At 35.3% G+C, this 19,854-nt stretch overlaps 1 protein-coding gene across 1 annotated transcript in view; it reads left to right on the top strand.

The window, feature by feature from the left end:
* The window catches only part of LOC145995983 (uncharacterized), a 72,709-nt gene that overhangs the window by 50,942 nt on the left and 1,913 nt on the right, over positions 1 to 19,854 (top strand). The window contains exon 12 of the mRNA XM_083132097.1: positions 8,647 to 8,733. Within this exon, the coding sequence (XP_082988223.1) occupies positions 8,647 to 8,704 (58 nt within the window). The 3' untranslated portion in view covers positions 8,705 to 8,733. The remainder of the gene's footprint in view (positions 1 to 8,646; positions 8,734 to 19,854) is intronic.

Below are 19,854 nucleotides of genomic sequence, written 5' to 3'. Positions count from 1 at the left end.
TATTAAAGAGCCTTTCTTCTTCATTTTTGATATCCTCATTATTAGAACATAGTCTTTGTGCTCTCAGGAAAAAATTTAAAAATATGTTATCCATTGTTATACGCGAATGTTCTGATTTGGCATGGATGTATTTTTCCCCCGCTAATTTTTTTCTATGGACTGATGTTTGAATTGTTGAGTCAGTTGTCTTAATTTGCAGATCAAGGAAAGAAATTACATTGTTATTCATGGGTTCGAAAGTGAATTTTATGCGACGATGTGATTCATTTAACGATTTAAATACGTCCATGATGGTGTTCTCATTTTTAGCAATAATTAGCACATCATCTACATATCTGATGTAGAGTTTGATATCCGCACCTATCGCATTAACAATTGGAGATTCTATGTAATGAAGGAAAATGCTGGAGATGATTCCGGATACTGGGTTTCCCATTGATAGACCATTATTTTGCTGATAGATTTTGCCATCAAATATAAAGTAATTGTAATTTGCACATACAGTAAACCATCGAACCATTTCCCATGATTCTACTGGGTTAACCTTCATCTCAATAAGCCATCTGTGTAATGCATCTGTGGCACCTTCTATTGGGACACTAGGATATAAATTTTCAACATCAAAACTTGCAATACGATACTCACTATTCCAAACAATATTTTTTAGTTTCTGTTTGACTTCATATGCATTTTTAACACTGAATGGTGTTTGTTGTTTAATTATAGCAAGTCTTTCAACTAAATATTTGGATAGTTTGTATGCAGGATGTGTGAAAGTTGCAATGATGGGTCGTATTGGAGTTCCCGGTTTGTGAGTTTTTGGTAGTCCAAAGGCAATCGGCAGGGTTGAATTTTTGACAATGAGTTTTTTCTTCATTTCTCTTGGTATCGTGATACTGCTTTCAATTACTTTCTTTACCTCATTTATTATTTTAGTTATAGGGTTTCGAGAGGTTTCTGTGAAATTGTTTAATTTGAAACATTCTTCCATTTTTTCTTTATAGTCCTTAATTCGGATAAGGACAGGTTTATTTTCCTTGTCCGATTTTATTAAGAAAATGTCGTTTTCTTTCAACCAGATCTTGAAACCATGAACTTTTTTCCCCAACCTTATATGCTCTTTCTCCCGTTCTGTGTATTTTGGACCTCTGTTAGTTCTTCTGTTGTATTCAAAACTTAAACGTTCATCAAGAGCATCATGTGTGAGACTTCGTAATTTTCTTTTTTCCTCCTCATCATCTAAGAAATTCAGTGCTTTCTCTATTGAAATCACGAAATCTTCCTTGTGTATATAAGCACTACCAACTGAAAATTTCATTCCGAATTGAAAAATTTCTATATACTCATCAGGTACCTCAATATCCGTAAGATTTATAAATAATCTGTTGTCAATGTTCTTAGTTTCTATTTTACCAGTGACATTAACTGCTTCCCTTCTTTCATTGTTGTTGTATATAACTTGTTCTTCTTGAATTAGCTGGTAGAATTTCCTATCAAGTCTCCTTTCTGAAAGCTTGCTGTAGTGTTCTACAACTTGTTCTGTAGCTCTGTTTACTTTATCCCATATGAGTGGGTGCAAAGAATTTGACAATGTTATGTGGAGATCATATGTCTTTCGAGAAAGGCTGTCCAATTCTGAGTACGAGTCCCTGATTAGGCGTCCTATCATTAACATTTGTAGCTTTCCTTTAAAATCACTGGTGTAGGTATTACGAGTTCGAACTTTCCACTTCAAAAAATTTGGCACTATATTGTTTAACTTGCATCTTCTCAAAAATCTGATTCTCTGAAGTGTCGTTTGAATCTTGATTTGATATTTCTGGAATGTACGTACCTCTCTCCCCGTAATAGATGAATAATAGTTTTTCTTGTATGTACGCATTGCTTGCATGATAGAATTATTTTCCTGTAGTTTACGGTTATTACAAGCATAAGAAAACAGTTTTTTCTTTGTGACGTTTCAGGAGAACACACACTCCTTTCATCAGACATTTATTTTCATTTTGACTAAAGATACAGTTATAACAATGGTTAGTAATTTTTAAACAAAAAGAATCTGTTATATAATGGATGTTGTCAATGTTACATTGTTGTAATATAGCAACTTAACTGTGAAAAAAACAGTCTATTTTATTTTTATTTTAGAATTTTTTAAATTATGAATCCCAAATATCATCAGGTAATTCAAATTCATCATTGTTTTCACAAAGTCTCTTGATGTTTTCTGTTACATTAAATTTTAAAGATGGTGGCTTACTCCATTTGTGAAAAAGAAAACTCCACACTGGATCTATGTTACCATTTTCATTATTTAATTTATTCCAGTGTTCTTCTGCAATGAACGAGGCTTCCCAGACATTCAACTCTGTGTTTCCCGTTAATCTTTTTAAAACCCTTCTCTTTTTAATCAAATGCTTCTCTTCGATGATATGAGTTGACAAACCTGTTCTTGGGTTTAGATTTATAATGTCCAAATCATGTTCGTGCCATCTTATTGCCATTTTCCTTGCTGTTTGTCCCACATAATCTTTTGAACATGAACAACTTATATTATATATTCCTGTGGTTTCCACATCTGGTAGCGAGTTTCTCATTTTGAATTCATTAAATGTACATTCCAAACTTCTTGGTGCTTTAAAAACAATTTTGAAATTAAAACTTTTAAAAATTTTTGCAATTTTATGTGAGAATCCCTTGTGGAATGGAATGCACACAAATTTCTTTTCAACAGATTTTTCATCTTTGTCTGTATTTCTCTTTTCCTTTAGTTTTCTTGCAACTTGTTTTTTGATTTGGTTTATTCTGTTAGTGTGAAAGCCATTTTCTTTTGCTATATTAAAGAGCCTTTCTTCTTCATTTTTGATATCCTCATTATTAGAACATAGTCTTTGTGCTCTCAGGAAAAAATTTAAAAATATGTTATCCATTGTTATACGCGAATGTTCTGATTTGGCATGGATGTATTTTTCCCCCGCTAATTTTTTTCTATGGACTGATGTTTGAATTGTTGAGTCAGTTGTCTTAATTTGCAGATCAAGGAAAGAAATTACATTGTTATTCATGGGTTCGAAAGTGAATTTTATGCGACGATGTGATTCATTTAACGATTTAAATACGTCCATGATGGTGTTCTCATTTTTAGCAATAATTAGCACATCATCTACATATCTGATGTAGAGTTTGATATCCGCACCTATCGCATTAACAATTGGAGATTCTATGTAATGAAGGAAAATGCTGGAGATGATTCCGGATACTGGGTTTCCCATTGATAGACCATTATTTTGCTGATAGATTTTGCCATCAAATATAAAGTAATTGTAATTTGCACATACAGTAAACCATCGAACCATTTCCCATGATTCTACTGGGTTAACCTTCATCTCAATAAGCCATCTGTGTAATGCATCTGTGGCACCTTCTATTGGGACACTAGGATATAAATTTTCAACATCAAAACTTGCAATACGATACTCACTATTCCAAACAATATTTTTTAGTTTCTGTTTGACTTCATATGCATTTTTAACACTGAATGGTGTTTGTTGTTTAATTATAGCAAGTCTTTCAACTAAATATTTGGATAGTTTGTATGCAGGATGTGTGAAAGTTGCAATGATGGGTCGTATTGGAGTTCCCGGTTTGTGAGTTTTTGGTAGTCCAAAGGCAATCGGCAGGGTTGAATTTTTGACAATGAGTTTTTTCTTCATTTCTCTTGGTATCGTGATACTGCTTTCAATTACTTTCTTTACCTCATTTATTATTTTAGTTATAGGGTTTCGAGAGGTTTCTGTGAAATTGTTTAATTTGAAACATTCTTCCATTTTTTCTTTATAGTCCTTAATTCGGATAAGGACAGGTTTATTTTCCTTGTCCGATTTTATTAAGAAAATGTCGTTTTCTTTCAACCAGATCTTGAAACCATGAACTTTTTTCCCCAACCTTATATGCTCTTTCTCCCGTTCTGTGTATTTTGGACCTCTGTTAGTTCTTCTGTTGTATTCAAAACTTAAAATTTTTAAGTGTTTAAAAATTACTAACCATTGTTATAACTGTATCTTTAGTCAAAATGAAAATAAATGTCTGATGAAAGGAGCGTGTGTTCTCCTGAAACGTCACAAAGAAAAAACTGTTTTCTTATGCTTGTAATAACCGTAAACTACAGGAAAATAATTCTATCATGCAAGCAATGCGTACATACAAGAAAAACTATTTTTGTAGTAGTTCATTAAAATAATGTTTTTGAAAAAAAGGAAAAAAAATACAGGCAAGAAATTTTAAATTTGTTGTGGACAAATGGTAAAGTTCCCCGTGCACTTTGCACAATGCCATCAGGCATACATAGGATAGAATAGAATAGAATAGAATAGTCTTTATTTAAGCAGGCGTGTTTTGTCCTCATGGGCCGTTCTTACAACCAACACTTGCCAAAGATACAGTAAATGAATAAAAACAAAAAGAAGAAAAAACATAATGATCATGATAATACAATAAAGATACATAAAGATTATACAATGATAAAATAATACATTGAATAGATTAGTATACTGTATTTACTCATGTATAATGTGCACTTTTTTCCAAAATTTTTGCTCCCAAAAACTGTGGTGCGTATTATTCACGGAATAATTCAGACAGCCAACATGAACCAGTACATAGTCATTCCATTATTTTGGGACACTTGCATTGATTTTTCATGTTTACGGAACCCTATCATGTTATATATCATTGTAAAGCTTAAATCCTGCAGTTTTTGAATAAGGCAAAAGCATTTCATTCAAGATAACGACACTATTGTAAAATGCTTGAAATAATTTCATCACAAAATGAAGGAACATTCTGATTTTTATGGTGCTTTGGATGAAAAAAAAACATAAGAAAAAGAAAACAATAATTAAAATTATTACTGGTATAATAACAATATATTTATGGAGTGTGTAAATTCCTTAATGGAAGAAATCTTGTGCTGCTAACTGTAGTTTGAAGGTCTTCAATATGCCTCGTATAAATGTTATATTGGTCATGGAAAAAGTATATATTTTGAAGTTCTTTTAGAAAAGGTAAAGAAGGAATGAGCAAAACCACGTATAAAAGTTTGAAGGCCATTACACACGATTTTTCACTTTGTAATGTAATGTTCTGTGACACCAAGAAAAGCAGTGCAACTCTGGCAAATTTCGAGCATGCACTTTCTGTCGCATGGGATGCATATCAGCAGTATGGATAATGTAATTCTGATCTCGCTTTCTACTATTACAAAATAAATACAGTGATTAATGAGTGAAAGCTTTGGGATGCTAAACACAGTGGAGGGAGAAGAGGGAGGTGGCATGGGTTGGAGACTTATTGTTTACACAAGAGGATATTCTCCTCTTGTTCCATATAGCAACAGGTGAATCATGACTCATTGAATGGGTATGATGTTATTCACCCTTGATCAGCATAGCAACAGCTTTACGACCTGCAACTAAGGAAGCCATTTCTTGAAACTGGATTGTATTATATTATATACGAGATATAATTTTTTGTAACTTATACCCATCAAAAACCAGGGTGCGCATTATACATCATGCGCACTGTACACGCGTAAATACGGTATATATTGTGGAGCATAAGTAATAAGTCTTCGGTAGTTCAATGTGTGGTGGGGGGGGGGGGAGGTTAGGGTGGGTATGCATTATATGATGTATAAGTGCAGGTGCAATTGTTAACATATGAAGTTTAATGAAGTTGTTGGGACAATAGTAAGTTCTTCAGATTTTTCTTAAAACTTTGATGGCAAATAATGTTAGTCAATGGTGCAGGCAGTTTGTTCCATTCCCTGATCCCTGTAACAATGAAGGACTTGTTATATGTGGCAGTTTAATGTTTGGGGATTTCTAGATTGTGCTTCTTGTGGATATTATGTTCGGCTGATGTTCTACGAGAACAGATCTTATCGGATAAGTATTTTGGGGAGCCACTCTTTAAGTATTTTGTGCATCAAGGTGAGTGTTAAGTATTTTCTTCTATTGTTAATGTTTAGCCAAGAAAGTTTCTTTAAATAGGGGGGATACATGTTCCTTTCTGTTTAGGTTAAATATGAAACGTATACAACAATTATGATTTTTTTGAAGTTTGTAGTTTAGGCCCTGGGATATATTACTGTACACTGGAGCGCAATAGTCTAATGTGGATAGGACGAGTGCTTGCATCAGACAATCTTTAACATTAGCGTCCAGAGTATGTTTTAAATGATACAAAGATTTAAGTTTCCCCATACAGTTTTTCACAATAAATTCGACTTGTGCCTCCAAATTTAAGTGTCTAACGAAAACAATCCCGAAGTTTTTGTTTGTGTCGACTTCGCGTAGCGGTATACTGCCAAGAGTTGGAGGAGAAGGTGCGTTTTTGTGAAGTTTTTTAAGTGTACCATGAGTTCCTATGATCATGAAGCAAGATTTTGATGGATTTAATTGAAGGGAGTTTCTCCGTGATGAATTTGTTATAGCATCAAGATCGAATTGAAGTTTGGTCATCGCATTATCGTAGTTTTCTGTATTACACACATTCTATTAATCTCGGCCATGTTGAGGGTGATGTGATCAGCACTACACTCTGACCATGTTGTGGACAAACTCTACTTCAATTTGATGTAACTGGTAGTTACAATCGAAATTGTATATTAAATACTCCAGGGAAAGGTCATGTTTTGAATTTATTTTCATGTTGGTCTGCACTAAATTTTACTATAATTATGATTTTTTTATGCTAGAATTGTAATCCCTTTTTAAGATAAAGGAGAATTCGTTGTTAACTATTAAGTCAATCTTGCTATTGTTACTCTTATACGTGAAGTGATTATTGTAAATACTTGGTTAATTTGGATTCCTTTATGTGTTGGATTCCTAATTGGGATGTTCCTATATGTTTGCCTTTTCTTTGATTTTACCTAATTATCATTCATCCTCATTGAGACAATTACCCTAAAGAGACAGAGCAATTTAGAAATAAGAATACAGTATATAGAAATATATCTTATAACTTTCTTTTTTCTCTCTCAATTTTTAAATTTTGCCAACTAAATAAGAAATCATTAGAGTATCAGACATTTAAACTTGTCTTTCCCTTCCAAACATAATTTTGTATATTTCAGTGTTGTATTTGTGTAGTTGATGACAAGTAATGACATACTTCGTACCATAGAGTACAAGTGTAGATTTTTGCTGGGAGGAGGCAAGGAAACCAGTATGGGGCCTTGCATTATCATGCAAGAGGAACCATTGCCCAGATGCTCACAAGTCAGATCATTGGTGCCAAATTGCCTCATGCAAAGTTACAGTATCTAATTGTAAAAGTTGTGGTTCATCGTCTGTCCTTGAGCTAGAAATTCATGGTGAACCACTACCACTTACATCAATAAATTGATCAATATTGCCTTTTGTTTTTGGTGGTTGCTGCTTCACTGTCTTCTTGATAATGCCTGGTCACCATAGGCTTGCTGTTAGGGCTGTGGGATATCGATTTTTCGATATTGAAGTTCGATATCGATTGAATATCGATATCAAGTCAATATATCGATGCTGACACATCTAGGTCTTTCAATTTGAAGTTTTAACATATACAGCATGTCACAGCACAAAACGTTTTTGCAATACCATTTTTCTGTCCGAGGCATTGTCTTGATACTATGAACAATGAGAGGGCAGGGCAAACACCCTCCTCCTCCCTCCTGGCAAAAATGAAAAACTAGAAAATTAAATGTTTTTCAGTCTAAATATGGATTGTTGTATAGTGTTTAGAAGTTTTCTAAATATAACTCACTACCCTTTCGTCATTCTTATTTCATTCGCACCATTCCCATCAACAGAATCTTTCCAGATGACTCTCTTTATGTATTTCCAATTGAACTTTGTTTAATTTGTTTGTTAGTATTGTATTTCGTTCTCAAGATATGCACCACCTCATGACCACAGTTCCTTAAATGTGATTTTTTGGTGCCTAAGGCATACTTTCACTCATGTAACCTGTAGGTATAGCTGTCGTGATCTTAGTTGACAAAGGAACTACACACGAAACAGCAATACATTACAAGTGTCATTATTGAGTGATTATTAATCGTAAATTTCAAGTTTCAACTTTTATAGTCTTGTTTATGATGTTGTTAGTGCAAGATAAGAATTTGCCAAGTCCTAAGAAACCAGGATAAAATAATATCTTTCAAATGTGATACACCTGCAATAAGTGACTTTCTCGTAGATTTCTGAAGTGTGTTCTAAATATTGAATATCGATGTATTGAATATTGACATATTAAATATAGACATATCAAATATCAATGCGAATATTATTGATACTGATATATTGACATCGACCATTTGATGTTTTAAAAATATCGACTCGATATCGATATATCGGAATATCGCACAGCCCTACTTGCTGGATCATGTTCCATGTTTTCGTAGGTGTTTTCCCTAGCTGTTACATCTTACCTGTCACAATAAGATAGAAGGACATATGTGTCACGTATCAGGTGACTAAGTAACACTCAATTCACTTGTTTCAGTATCACAGTCCCAGAATTATACAATCAGTACTGTAACTTTCGTGATTATGGTTATATATATTTCTTATTATGAGTTGAGTAAATGTTTCACATCTTTTGCAGTTCAGAAGAATTGAAACCTGTGATAAAAAACATGAAGATAGTTGAAGAAATGAGCTAGCGGTGAATTTTCGGCAGGCAACAATGAATGTAAGTATTATCTTAAACAATTCGTGTTTACTGTGAGTGTGTAATAACTAGAGCCCGGAAGTTTAGGCATTTATTTTCGTTAAAATAGGCAGGCAAAAAGGCATTTATAATGTGGAAAATAGGCACTAAAAATGAAAAAAGGGAAAATAAACTGAAAAAAGGCACATTTGGAAGTCACTTACTTTTATCTATAATTTCTGGCAAAATGTTAAAATCTACATTGGGAAGAGCATTTCAATTTTCTTCGTCTTGATTGCACAAAACTACAGAAACAAGGTGTTTTTTAAGTTCTCAACATTCATTGATTGTCGTCTGTCAGAGAGAGTGTTTTCATAATAGAAAATGATCTTTCTACTTCGACAGAAGTTATTGGAGCATACATAAAACAAGCTAATGTAGCTGGACTCATTTCGGTAACAGCATTTTCACCTTTTAGAATATCACAAATTGTTTTCAATTGTTTCAAGTCCTCATTTGCACTCACTACCCGTTTGCACTTTTCCGCAACAGCTGACCCCTTTTCACCCCACTTCCATCATCTGCTGCATAGATTCTTGAAGATTTTCATGGATGCTCTAAGAGTCTCCCTCTTTTTTCTAGCTTTGTAATTGTCTCTGGCAATGCACCATAATGTGCAAAAATAAACGACAGTTCATTCTTCAGTTCTGAATAGCACAGGAGTTTTTTCACTTCACGAATTGAAGCCGCTTCATTTTCTGGAAGAGCATCGATCACCTCACTGATTTTTTCAAGGTTGTTAGCATAATATATAGCTGCTGATATTCAGGTTCCCCATCTCGTCAAGACTGGTTGAGGAGGTAAACTAAGCTCAGGCGCAATATCCTGAAATTTTCGGGTTCGAGAGGGAGATTTCAGAAATATCTTCTTTGTGTTCGAAATCAACCTGTTCACTTCTGGGTGCAACACTCTAACTTTTTTGGCGATTCTGTGCATTGCGTGGGCTACACATGTGATATGAAGCATGTTCGGGAAGAGAATTTTCAATGCTATGGCAGCCATCTTCATATAGGGAGCTGCATCACTGATAAAAAGTAACACGTCATCATGATGTACACCATCTGGCTAGAGCAGAAGTAGGGAATTTGAGAATAACTGAGCTATTGACGAACCATTGGCTCTCTAGTTGTTCTGACGTGAGAAGAAATGACGAGGATTCTCTGCATGTTGGTTCCATAGTTCCTATGATGACGTTGGCTATGTAGCGTCCCATAGCGTCAGTAGTTTCATCTATTGAAATCCAGATCTTCTTTCCACCAACTTCAGCACGAATTCTTTGCAGAGCTTCTTCGTAGCAGACGCTTAAATATGTTTTCCGCAGCATAGATTCCGACGGCACCGTTTCTTTAGTGTATTTCTCCAGGAATTTCCTCAGTGACTTGTTTTCCACTTTCCAGAAAGGTATTCCTGCTTCCATGAAAGCTTTGCACAGTTCAAGAGACAACTGAGATTGCCTGTTGGATGAAGTGCCCACTGTTGAAATTAGGGATATCTTCTTCTGTCCGATCATTTTAGCAGCTGCAGATTTATGTTTTGCTGTTGACACATGCTGAGTTATAAAGTATTTTTTTCTCATGGTTGATTTTTTTTCACATATCTTGCAGAGAAGAATATTACCGTCTCTCGAAAATGTGCTTTCACCAAATTCACGCACGTAACCATGTAACTTACCACTTAATGGCACACTAAATTTCGGCATGATGACAACTACACGATCCTTTCCCTCCAAAGTGCCGAACTAAACTAAAGATAGAGAACTTGATTTTGGAATTCATGCAAAGGTCCTTGGGCATTAGTGCTGTTTCTTGTCAATAACGCCCTGACACGGATGCTGGACGTGATGACGTAATTGTGCAGGTCTTCTGCAACAGGTTTTCAGCAGTCAATCATTCACAAGAAAATGTTAACCGAAAGGCAATATCCTAACTCAGCATGAAATACTTTTTTCTCACACTTTTCTCCTTCAGCAATGTTGAAACATGCGTGAGTTCAATATTACTTAAATAAGGCGAAAATTATTCACATAAGAAACGGAAGAAAAATAAATTGCCAACAACGTTTTTTGGGAGAAAAATAATTTATATACATATTATTTTTAAAAAAATGGACAAATTTCATTGAAAAAGGCAAAAAAAGGCATAATAATTAAAAATAGCAGTGGTGTCCCAAATAGGCAAAATATGCAAAATGAAAAGGCTTCTAAAACATTTGAAACAACATAAAAAACATATATCTGGAAAAATTTTATCAATATATGCAGTAGATAAAAAGAGGCATTTTGCCAAACTTCGGGGCTCTAGTAATAACTATTACTCATGTGTTGAACACTTTTATTAGAAGTGGCCGTTTGAAGGTTGAACCTTTGAGGTCGCATTTGTATCTGAGCATTTGTATCTAAGTTAATCATGATGGTCAAGATGAACAAATGCAACAGTACATGTGTGCCTTATCCAGAATCCAAAACCATTGGATTCCACCATACTACACAAACCCCTCTGTCACATAGCAATAAGTGCATAGTGTTGATCATACTTCTCCTATATCCCTCCATACCTGAAGTGTTAGCTAAGTGTATACTTCGCCCTTTTTTTTGACCAGTATAACTTACTTATACTGAGAGCAAATGATTTTTCTTGTATGTACTCATTGCTTGTATTGTAGAATCATTTATCTTGCAGTCTACAGTTGTTAAAAGCATAAAAACACATTTTTTGTTGTTATGTTTCAGGAGAACACATGCTCCCTTTATCAGACATTTATGTTTAGTTTGATTAAAGATGCAGTTATAACAGGTTAAAACTTTTTTTTTACAAAAAAGGATCCACTATACAGTGGATCTTGTCAATGTTACATTGTTGGAACATAGCAACTTAAACTGTGAAACAAGCAGTTTTCTCATGAAACGTCACAACAAAGAACTGTTTTATGCTTGTAACAACCATAATCTACAAGAGAAATAATTACATCAAATGGCCATTTGATGTTATGGTGGCACTTTAACTTCTATGCTCATCACAACTGTCAAAATAAATGCCTGTCTAATCACTCTGCATATTTGTATTTGCATAAAACATCAGTTTTAAACAACATGTCTGGCACCACTGCTGTCTGCACAGTCCCAAATGCAAACTAACTTACGTAAAAAATGTAACTAGTAAATTACCTTTTTCCAACCCTGGTCCTGTCCTGACTTGGTTTTCTCATGTAGGTAAAGTGTACGAATATTTGTCACTATGCAGTGTACATCACACGGCAAAACTAAAAATGGAGCTCCCTCCTCTATCAGGAGAAATAAAATCTTGCAAAGTGACACCCAATATTAACAATATACATGTTATCAAAAATCTTAAAGAAAAGGGCTGAGCCGATACCACTTTAAAATGATACCTATACGATGCTAATACTCTTATCAATTCCCCGATACCAATACTGAAGCTTCAAAATTATAACAATTGAAAGTTGTTCAAAATATTCATAAGTATTAGTGTGTAAGTATTCCACTCCAATTATATACATGAATTTACGAAGAGTTTTGCTGAAATAATTTCAAGAATTACATCAGAATATTAAATTACATGTAATGTAATCACAAATCCATTTTTTTTAGCACAAAAGTGGTGTAAAATATGAAACCTAAAAATTTTCTTCATTTCCATGATAATTGGACTCAGCAAACCTCATGCAGCATATTTGCGAACCCCTTGAAAGACCAAGATGCTGGAAACGTATTGGCAGATAGGGGCTCTCGATGGCGTAGTGATAACGCTGTCACCTTGTAATCAAGGGGTCCAGAGGTTCGATACCCAGTGGAGACACATGGCACAGTGGTTTGGATCCCACTTTAACTGTAGGTCCAGTCCCAATATTTGCCTGTTTCTGGATAAAGTGAACTTAAATCAACAATTCAATTAAGTATCGGCAGATATCGGTAAATATATTCCAACTGTTGCTTTCCAGTAGTGTTCCCGCGGTATCTCCCGATACCGATAAATCAGCATCACTATCGGCTCAGCCTCTAATAAAAACAATTAAATTGCAATAACAACAGAATAAAGAAATCCTGTGAACAAAGGTAGTTCCAAAACTCATTGCATTACTTAATTTTTTTTATTTGGTTTTATGCTTGTGAGTGATGCAAGTGCTTTTGAGTTACCAAAACTCTGTAACAACCTTTAAACATATGCAGGGTAATTTACTCTGATAAGCTTACTTTTCATTTTTTCCAAGCAAATTTCCTTCGCGATCGATTTCGCCACCCATCTGGTGGCTTCGTCAGGCTGTCTTGCTGCGGGCGACGTGGTTCCTTTTTCTTCCGCTTGTGCTCGTTGCATGGAAAAAATGAAAAGTAAGCTTATCAGTGTAAATTACCTATCTCCGCGTAACCACCAAACAGATATCTTTAGATACAATATGCAGGACCAGAAATTTCTTCATAAATATAAATTATCATCAGTTGAGAGAAGTGAGTTGTTCAAAATAGTACAGAATAAATTTTGTTAAGTATATTTGTCATAGTTGGTTCATGCTTGTTAAGGAGCTTAATGCTTATGAAGTGGTGTTTAAAATTGCATGGTGGTTATTGAAACAATGGCATGTTTGTACTGCCCCTCTGCTGTTTTCTGAATAGTGTCGTGTTGACTTGGTCTGTTGGTAATGCATGTACAGCGAATGCTGTTTTACAAACAAGGATTTATGTCGCTTGTTACTTCAGTGTAAAGCTTCCATGTTGCATGCAACTTGTTGCTTCGGTCTGAAAACTGCCTAAATTGTAGATCCTATCCTGATTAGCTTATCGGAGCATAAAAACAAACACAGTTATTCTTCTGAGAAAGTATCTAACGTGTAGGTGAATGAATGAATTAAAATATTTGAGTGGCATTGGTATACCCGACCATTTTGCACCCTTCAGTGTGTAGGGGGAATATACCCTTATCAAAAATCCTTACCTGACAGTTAGAAAAGGGGTGTAAAAGGACTGATGAGAAATGTTAAAAGTGCAAGGCTGTAAAGGGACCTGCACAGGACAAACACCACACATTGAAAAGTAACTAAAACCTTCCTCACAGACAGTGGAAGAGACTAGCTCTTCTCAAGAAGCTAAACACATTACTTAAAAACACTGTCGTCATGACCCAACAGGGATGATAAACAGTTGAGAAGATTAAAAGTCTGTCTGAGGAAAGTAAAATCGACACATTCAATAACAGGGTGTCTACAGTCAAGAATGACAACAATGAAAAAGTCAAGATATTATGCTTGTGGTCAAAAATGTTTGCTATTTGTTACAGTATAGAGAATTTATATTGTTACGTATTTGTACTGGGATTTGATAAAATTGAATATTTGGAAATCTAAAATTGTATTGAGTTGTGGTTAAAATTTGTTCACGTTGTTTCATAAGAATTGCATTTTGTTCGCGTGAAGTTTTGTAAAAATATTAAATATCGCCATGTGGCTATTCCCCATCAGGATGAAGTCTGAAGCATTAATTTTTACATACATTAATAATTATAGCAAGTCTGAATCTCTTGTAAAGGTACTGCTTCAGTTTCCATCTTAACTGGCCTTGTTGTATATTCATTGAATAAAATTTATTATTTCTTAATTTCCAACTGCACCTACGTAGGGGAGTGATTAAACAAATGTTAAGAAAGAGGAAAAAAGAAATGTCATGAAAAAGCCAAGAATTTTGGATTTGTTTTTTTGATCACCCTGAATAAGAATTTGCCGAACACTTAAATGGCATTACAGACACGACACACTGGAATGAAACAAATTCATCTATATTTTACCATAATTGGCAAATTGGGAAATAAACTAAGCCGCGCGTCAGGCTAAGTTTGCAGCAGGTTTTATGTATCAATCCGCTCGAGAACTGAGCTCAGAATCTTCCGTGCCAGTCTTTCCTCAACCGCCGAGCTGCTTACATCGCAGACACTGAGAAAATCTACAGTATTGCCAACCGCACAACACATCAACACTCGCATGCATGTCAAGTGGAATGTATTTTTGCTTCTCTTTGTCTCCTGAAACAAAATTTTAAAAGTACTTTCTGCGCATATATTATTTAATAAATGTGTCATTAATATAAGAGCGAAATAACTTCTAAGCATGAGAGCATGTGTGTATATTTCAAGAACGCAAAACGAAAAATTAACGGAGATAAAAGTAAACAACGATAGGCCCCTCTTGAATTTAATGACAAATTATTGTTTTTGGCTTAGAAAGAAATACATTTATGAAAAATGTGGTTGCTTCGTCCGCAATATATCCGTTCTTGTAAGACACACGCAATTCAAGTTATACCACCAAAAAAGCATGATTTGTTATTGGTGATATATACAATCAGGTGCATTGTCTGTCGATATTACTCTGGTTTCAATTTATGAATCACTTCACTAAACCAGGATTCAAATCTTGGTCTGTCCATTTCTTGCTGATAATCACCCTTGCCTTTCTTTGCGCGGAACAGTAAATATGCGACTTCAACAAAGCTTTCATTGCCGCCAGTGGGTGAAACAATAAGCCTCCCCCTTCCCCTCATCGTCGGTTTCTTCAGCCCTGGCGGTGGTTTTGCATGGTGGTATCCATCCATGTTTTATTCCCCCTTCCCCCACCCACCGAGTTGAAGGACTTCTCGTCCAAATAATAAAAATGTTTCTTCTCGCTGCGATATCTTTTAATACCGCGGAGATTCTTTTGTCGTCAAAAAACAAACAATCGTTTCCTCTTGCTAAACTCAAGCAGCAAATCATTCAACACCCGTGATACAATTCGTGCGCACATTCACCTCAAGCCCTGTTTTACTTTGATCTTGTTGCCGCAAGGAGGATTATGGATTTAAAACAACTTGCTTGCCTTTGAATAGCATTTCCCTTCGGATGAAGCCCAAAATAACATTCGGGTAAAACCGCGCGCTGAACAGGAGATTCAGCCATTCTCGCCGCTCTACAAAAAAAATAGGGTTAAAATAGTGGGATGTGCAACACTGGTATCACCGATTCCACGCGTTCTGCAACGCATTCAGTCTCGCTCGACTCGCTCTAAAGTTTCAGTGTCTCTTTAACGCAATACACATTGCAGTTGGCGAATCTGCGGTTCTAAGTTCGTCTGCACAGTGATTGCAACCAATTAAGTCCATACCTGCTAATGGATGTACTATTTTGTCTGTATATTACAAATTAAATAACTGTTTTCTTGCAAGTATGCAGTTGTGTCGGAATAGAACCCGTCTCAGTGGAACTATATTCTTCCGCGCACGTTTGGATCTACATATGCGAAAACCTGCTGCAAGGTTGACTTGACGAGCGGCTTAGGCATCTTCTATTTCTGGTCACAAAGATTCTTTGTGTTATATTAGTAATTTTTTTTATAGGCGAGTAATATCTGTTAGGCATATCGGTTAATCTTATCAAAATTTCCAACAATTTCAAATCAGTCCATCCATAATACAAGGTAAGATAATAGTTGCTTTCTCCAAAAATGTGTTTTCAGTCGTCATACTTGGTCAAGCGTAAACACATATAAAGCTGTCATATCCTCAGCAAACATACAAATAAATAAGGGGTTTTGGCAACCATGGCAACTTGTATTGTGATGTTTGATTGACAATTGTTTATTTGTTAGAATTTTGGGGGAAAACTATTTTATCTTACCCTGTATGCATGTTCCAATTGTAGCATGCAACCCAGTATATTTTGTGAACTTGAACTTGGAAGAATTGAAGCATTGCATGATTTCTTATAGCTTTGACAAGACAGAGATTTCTGTCACATGCTAATGTTTGCTGCTTTTTTTTTCTTTGGTGTTTGGTTTAGCAAGGATTAAGGTTGATGGCTTTCCACATATTGTCTTTAACCTTTCGTCCAGCCAGCCTTTTTTCCCCTTCAAATATGGTCTAAGATGACCATGAATCCTACTAACAAAGCTACACATTTCAAAATATGATCTTAAAATATTTAATTCTAATTAATACAAGATTGGATTGAAAGTAATTAATTATTTTACCAGAGTGGCCTTGCCAAAAAGGTTTTATCGGTTACAGCATACATTCTAATATACGGCTGACTCTACCATATCACTGCAGATTTTAAAATTTGACTAACAACAGTGCAAGAATGTATAATGGCATATTTGTTATTACTGATTTAATGATACACATGATACAAATGTTTACCACTCAGTATTCAGCTTAGGCTGGCTGGTACATGTGTGAACTAGCACCGCGAGGCATCGATTAACGCACTATTTCTTGAAAAACTACACACGATATTTCAGTTCCGTCTTTTTTGTTTATTAGTATACTCCTAAAGATATGACATATTTGAATTACAAAACAATATATCCATTGTTAGAGTGCCACACACGTAAATTTGCCGTTGCGTAGAAACGAATTTTCGTTTCGTCTCCCTCTCTCTTAGCATCACGTGTTCTACCCTGCTCGAAAACCTTCGCTATTGTTGCCATATTGTCATTCCATTCCTGGACACACTCGCGCAAACATCATTGAAAACAATTGAATAGCGCTCCAGCTCGTGGTTCATACCGTTCGGCGGGGACGGTAATGTGGCAATATAGCACGGCGTAGTCGTTGCTTCTTTTATGCAGTGCATGTTCATTGGCTAGCTAGTAACTAGTGTTGCCAACTGTAATAATGAAGCAGGGAAAGGCAGGTAACGTGGCGGTGAGTTTTGTTGGATTGGAAGCACCATATTTTTATTTTATACTAAGTATTTGACCGGTTTGACGTTGTGTGCGTGTGTGTATGTAAAAGTGTGTGTTTGCTAATGAACATTAAATTCCATAATGCCTCCAGTTCTGTCGAAGTTGAAATCAAAAACCTTGCATAGCCAAGCTCGGGAAATTCTAAGCAATTCAACTCTGGCTCCGGCAGGTGTTCTTGTAGAAATTGCATAGAGGAGGCTGTCATTTTTGCTGCTTAATGCGATACATATTGTTTTCTGTGTTAAAATTGCCATGCTTTGATGGGTGACCAAGTTCATAGCAGGGCCGGCGGAAGGGGAGGGCGAACCGAGCGGCAAAATTTGAAGAGAAGAAAAAAATAAGCCTATTGAAAACTGTGATCGAGCGAGATATTCTTTTGCGCTGTATTGAAATAGCATAAGAAGTCTCATTATTTATTTTATATTTTGATGTTTTAGTTAGGAATATATTGATTTTCAATTTTCCGTTGCTGCGTAATGACCGGAGGGGGGGGGGGGGGGTCGAAATAGAGCGGCATCTGCCGCCACCTCCCAGGGAGGCAAAATGACTAGCGCCGGCCCTGGTTCATAACAAAAGAAAAAGCCGCGCAGCTTATCGTCTAGTGGCAGTATATGTACTTGTTATTGTTGTCGAAGCCAGCATCCTTTGTAAATGTACAACAAAGGCAACCGACTGTCGCAGATCTCAGAGAGGAAATAATAATACTGTTTGAGGAGGAGTGTTATGGTGCAATTGTAGCGGTTTAACACGTTGGCATGTTATTATCTGCCGTTGCAGTTCCATACCAGTGTATACGGGTTTTGGGAGTGAAAAGTTAGAACGCCACCAGTGCATTAATGCAATGAAAAATAATATATACGTATATATTTTTTTTATTTTGTTTGAAATCACTCAGATAAGGAATCGTATGAAGAAGTCTTCTTTGCAGCATTTTTGGTAATTTTACTTATGTGTTAGTTCATATTTTGCAAATTTTTAGTCCATATGTATGTAGCTACATACAAAGCCACTTGTTAGTACATATTAATCCTAGTCCTGGTATAATGCATGACATTTAAAACTCAACGTTAGATAGACCTGAATTCTCTAATTTTATTGTTGTACGTAACAGCTGTGCATCGGCGCACTGCAGCGATTTTTCTATCTGCTCCATTAGCAACACTACTTCTTTAGTTGTTTCGCGCATCGCACGGCAGAATTAACTGTGCTGGACTCTACTATTATTTACAAGCACCATTAGAAAAAGTTCTTTGTTTCTCTTTTGTTACTATGGGATAAATTGGAGATAAAAGGTTATAACTCCTCAGCTGCAGCAGTTTTTCAGAAAAATTTAAATTGTACATGTAATAATGAATAAAGAGGAATACTTTAAGCAACATGCAACAATTAAGGATCCAAGGGGGACACAGAGGCAAAGATCCAAATTTGGAAATTTTTGTAAATTACGCAAAATTTTCAAATGTCATAATTTCAATTTTTTTTCAAAATAAAGGCACAACGATCACATATCTTCAAAGAGTAGTTTTTAGTCATGCTTTTCCTCCGAATTTGGTCCATCCAGCATCCATAATGCTGACACTATAACCGAAATTCCAGATAATTCTGAAAGCTTTTAACACTACTGCTGTTATACATTATTATTGTTTTTTAGCCAAGAAGTATCAAGCTGTTTTTAATGCAACTTTGCATGGTGTCATGAATGTATCACTGCTACATATTACATTTTTTTTTCACTTTGTTCTATTGTGGTTCTGAATAAATTTATTTGGGTAAAATTTCTATTTTCTTCTGCTTCCTTTAAGTTTCATTATTCGGATGTATGATGTATCAATATCACCTCCGCTAAAAGCCCTACCATAAAAAAATGTTCTGAATGTTAACAATGGTTCTTCATGAGCATGCAATATTGCACAATATCCATTGTCTAGTGCTTTAAACTATACTTATTCTAAACTCTATATTTTGAGATAGAGCACCATTGTAATCAGGTTTTTTTTTTTTTTTTTTTTTTTTTTTTTTTTTTTTTTTTTTTTTTTGGGGCCGGAGAATCAAACCTATGACAGTCTTTGCTATTTTACTACAAATCCAGTCCTCTAACCAATTAACTACTCCATCATGCCCCCAGAACTTTGTACTAATTTTTACTCCATTTATGCTACTATTTCTAATTTTTGATGAGAGCGGGCCTTATTTCCTTGAAATTCTATACTAGGATGACTTGTAGGGGTTTGGACCATTGCTATGAAGGCTGCTTCTTTTATTTTCCTTGGTTTCCAATTAGGTTCTGTGTGTAGGACTTTTACCTTGCTCCACTGAATTCTATGTGATCCACTCCATGCATATTCGGAAATTTTTGACCTATCTGTTTTGCCTTTGGAT

Source organism: Lepisma saccharinum, chromosome 12 (assembly GCF_977018435.1).
Source record: "Lepisma saccharinum chromosome 12, izLepSacc3.1, whole genome shotgun sequence".
In the NCBI taxonomy this organism is placed as follows: Eukaryota; Metazoa; Arthropoda; class Insecta; order Zygentoma; family Lepismatidae; genus Lepisma; species Lepisma saccharinum.
The sequence above is the reverse complement of the archived record's forward strand: the minus strand, read 5'-3'. Positions and strand labels throughout refer to the sequence as shown.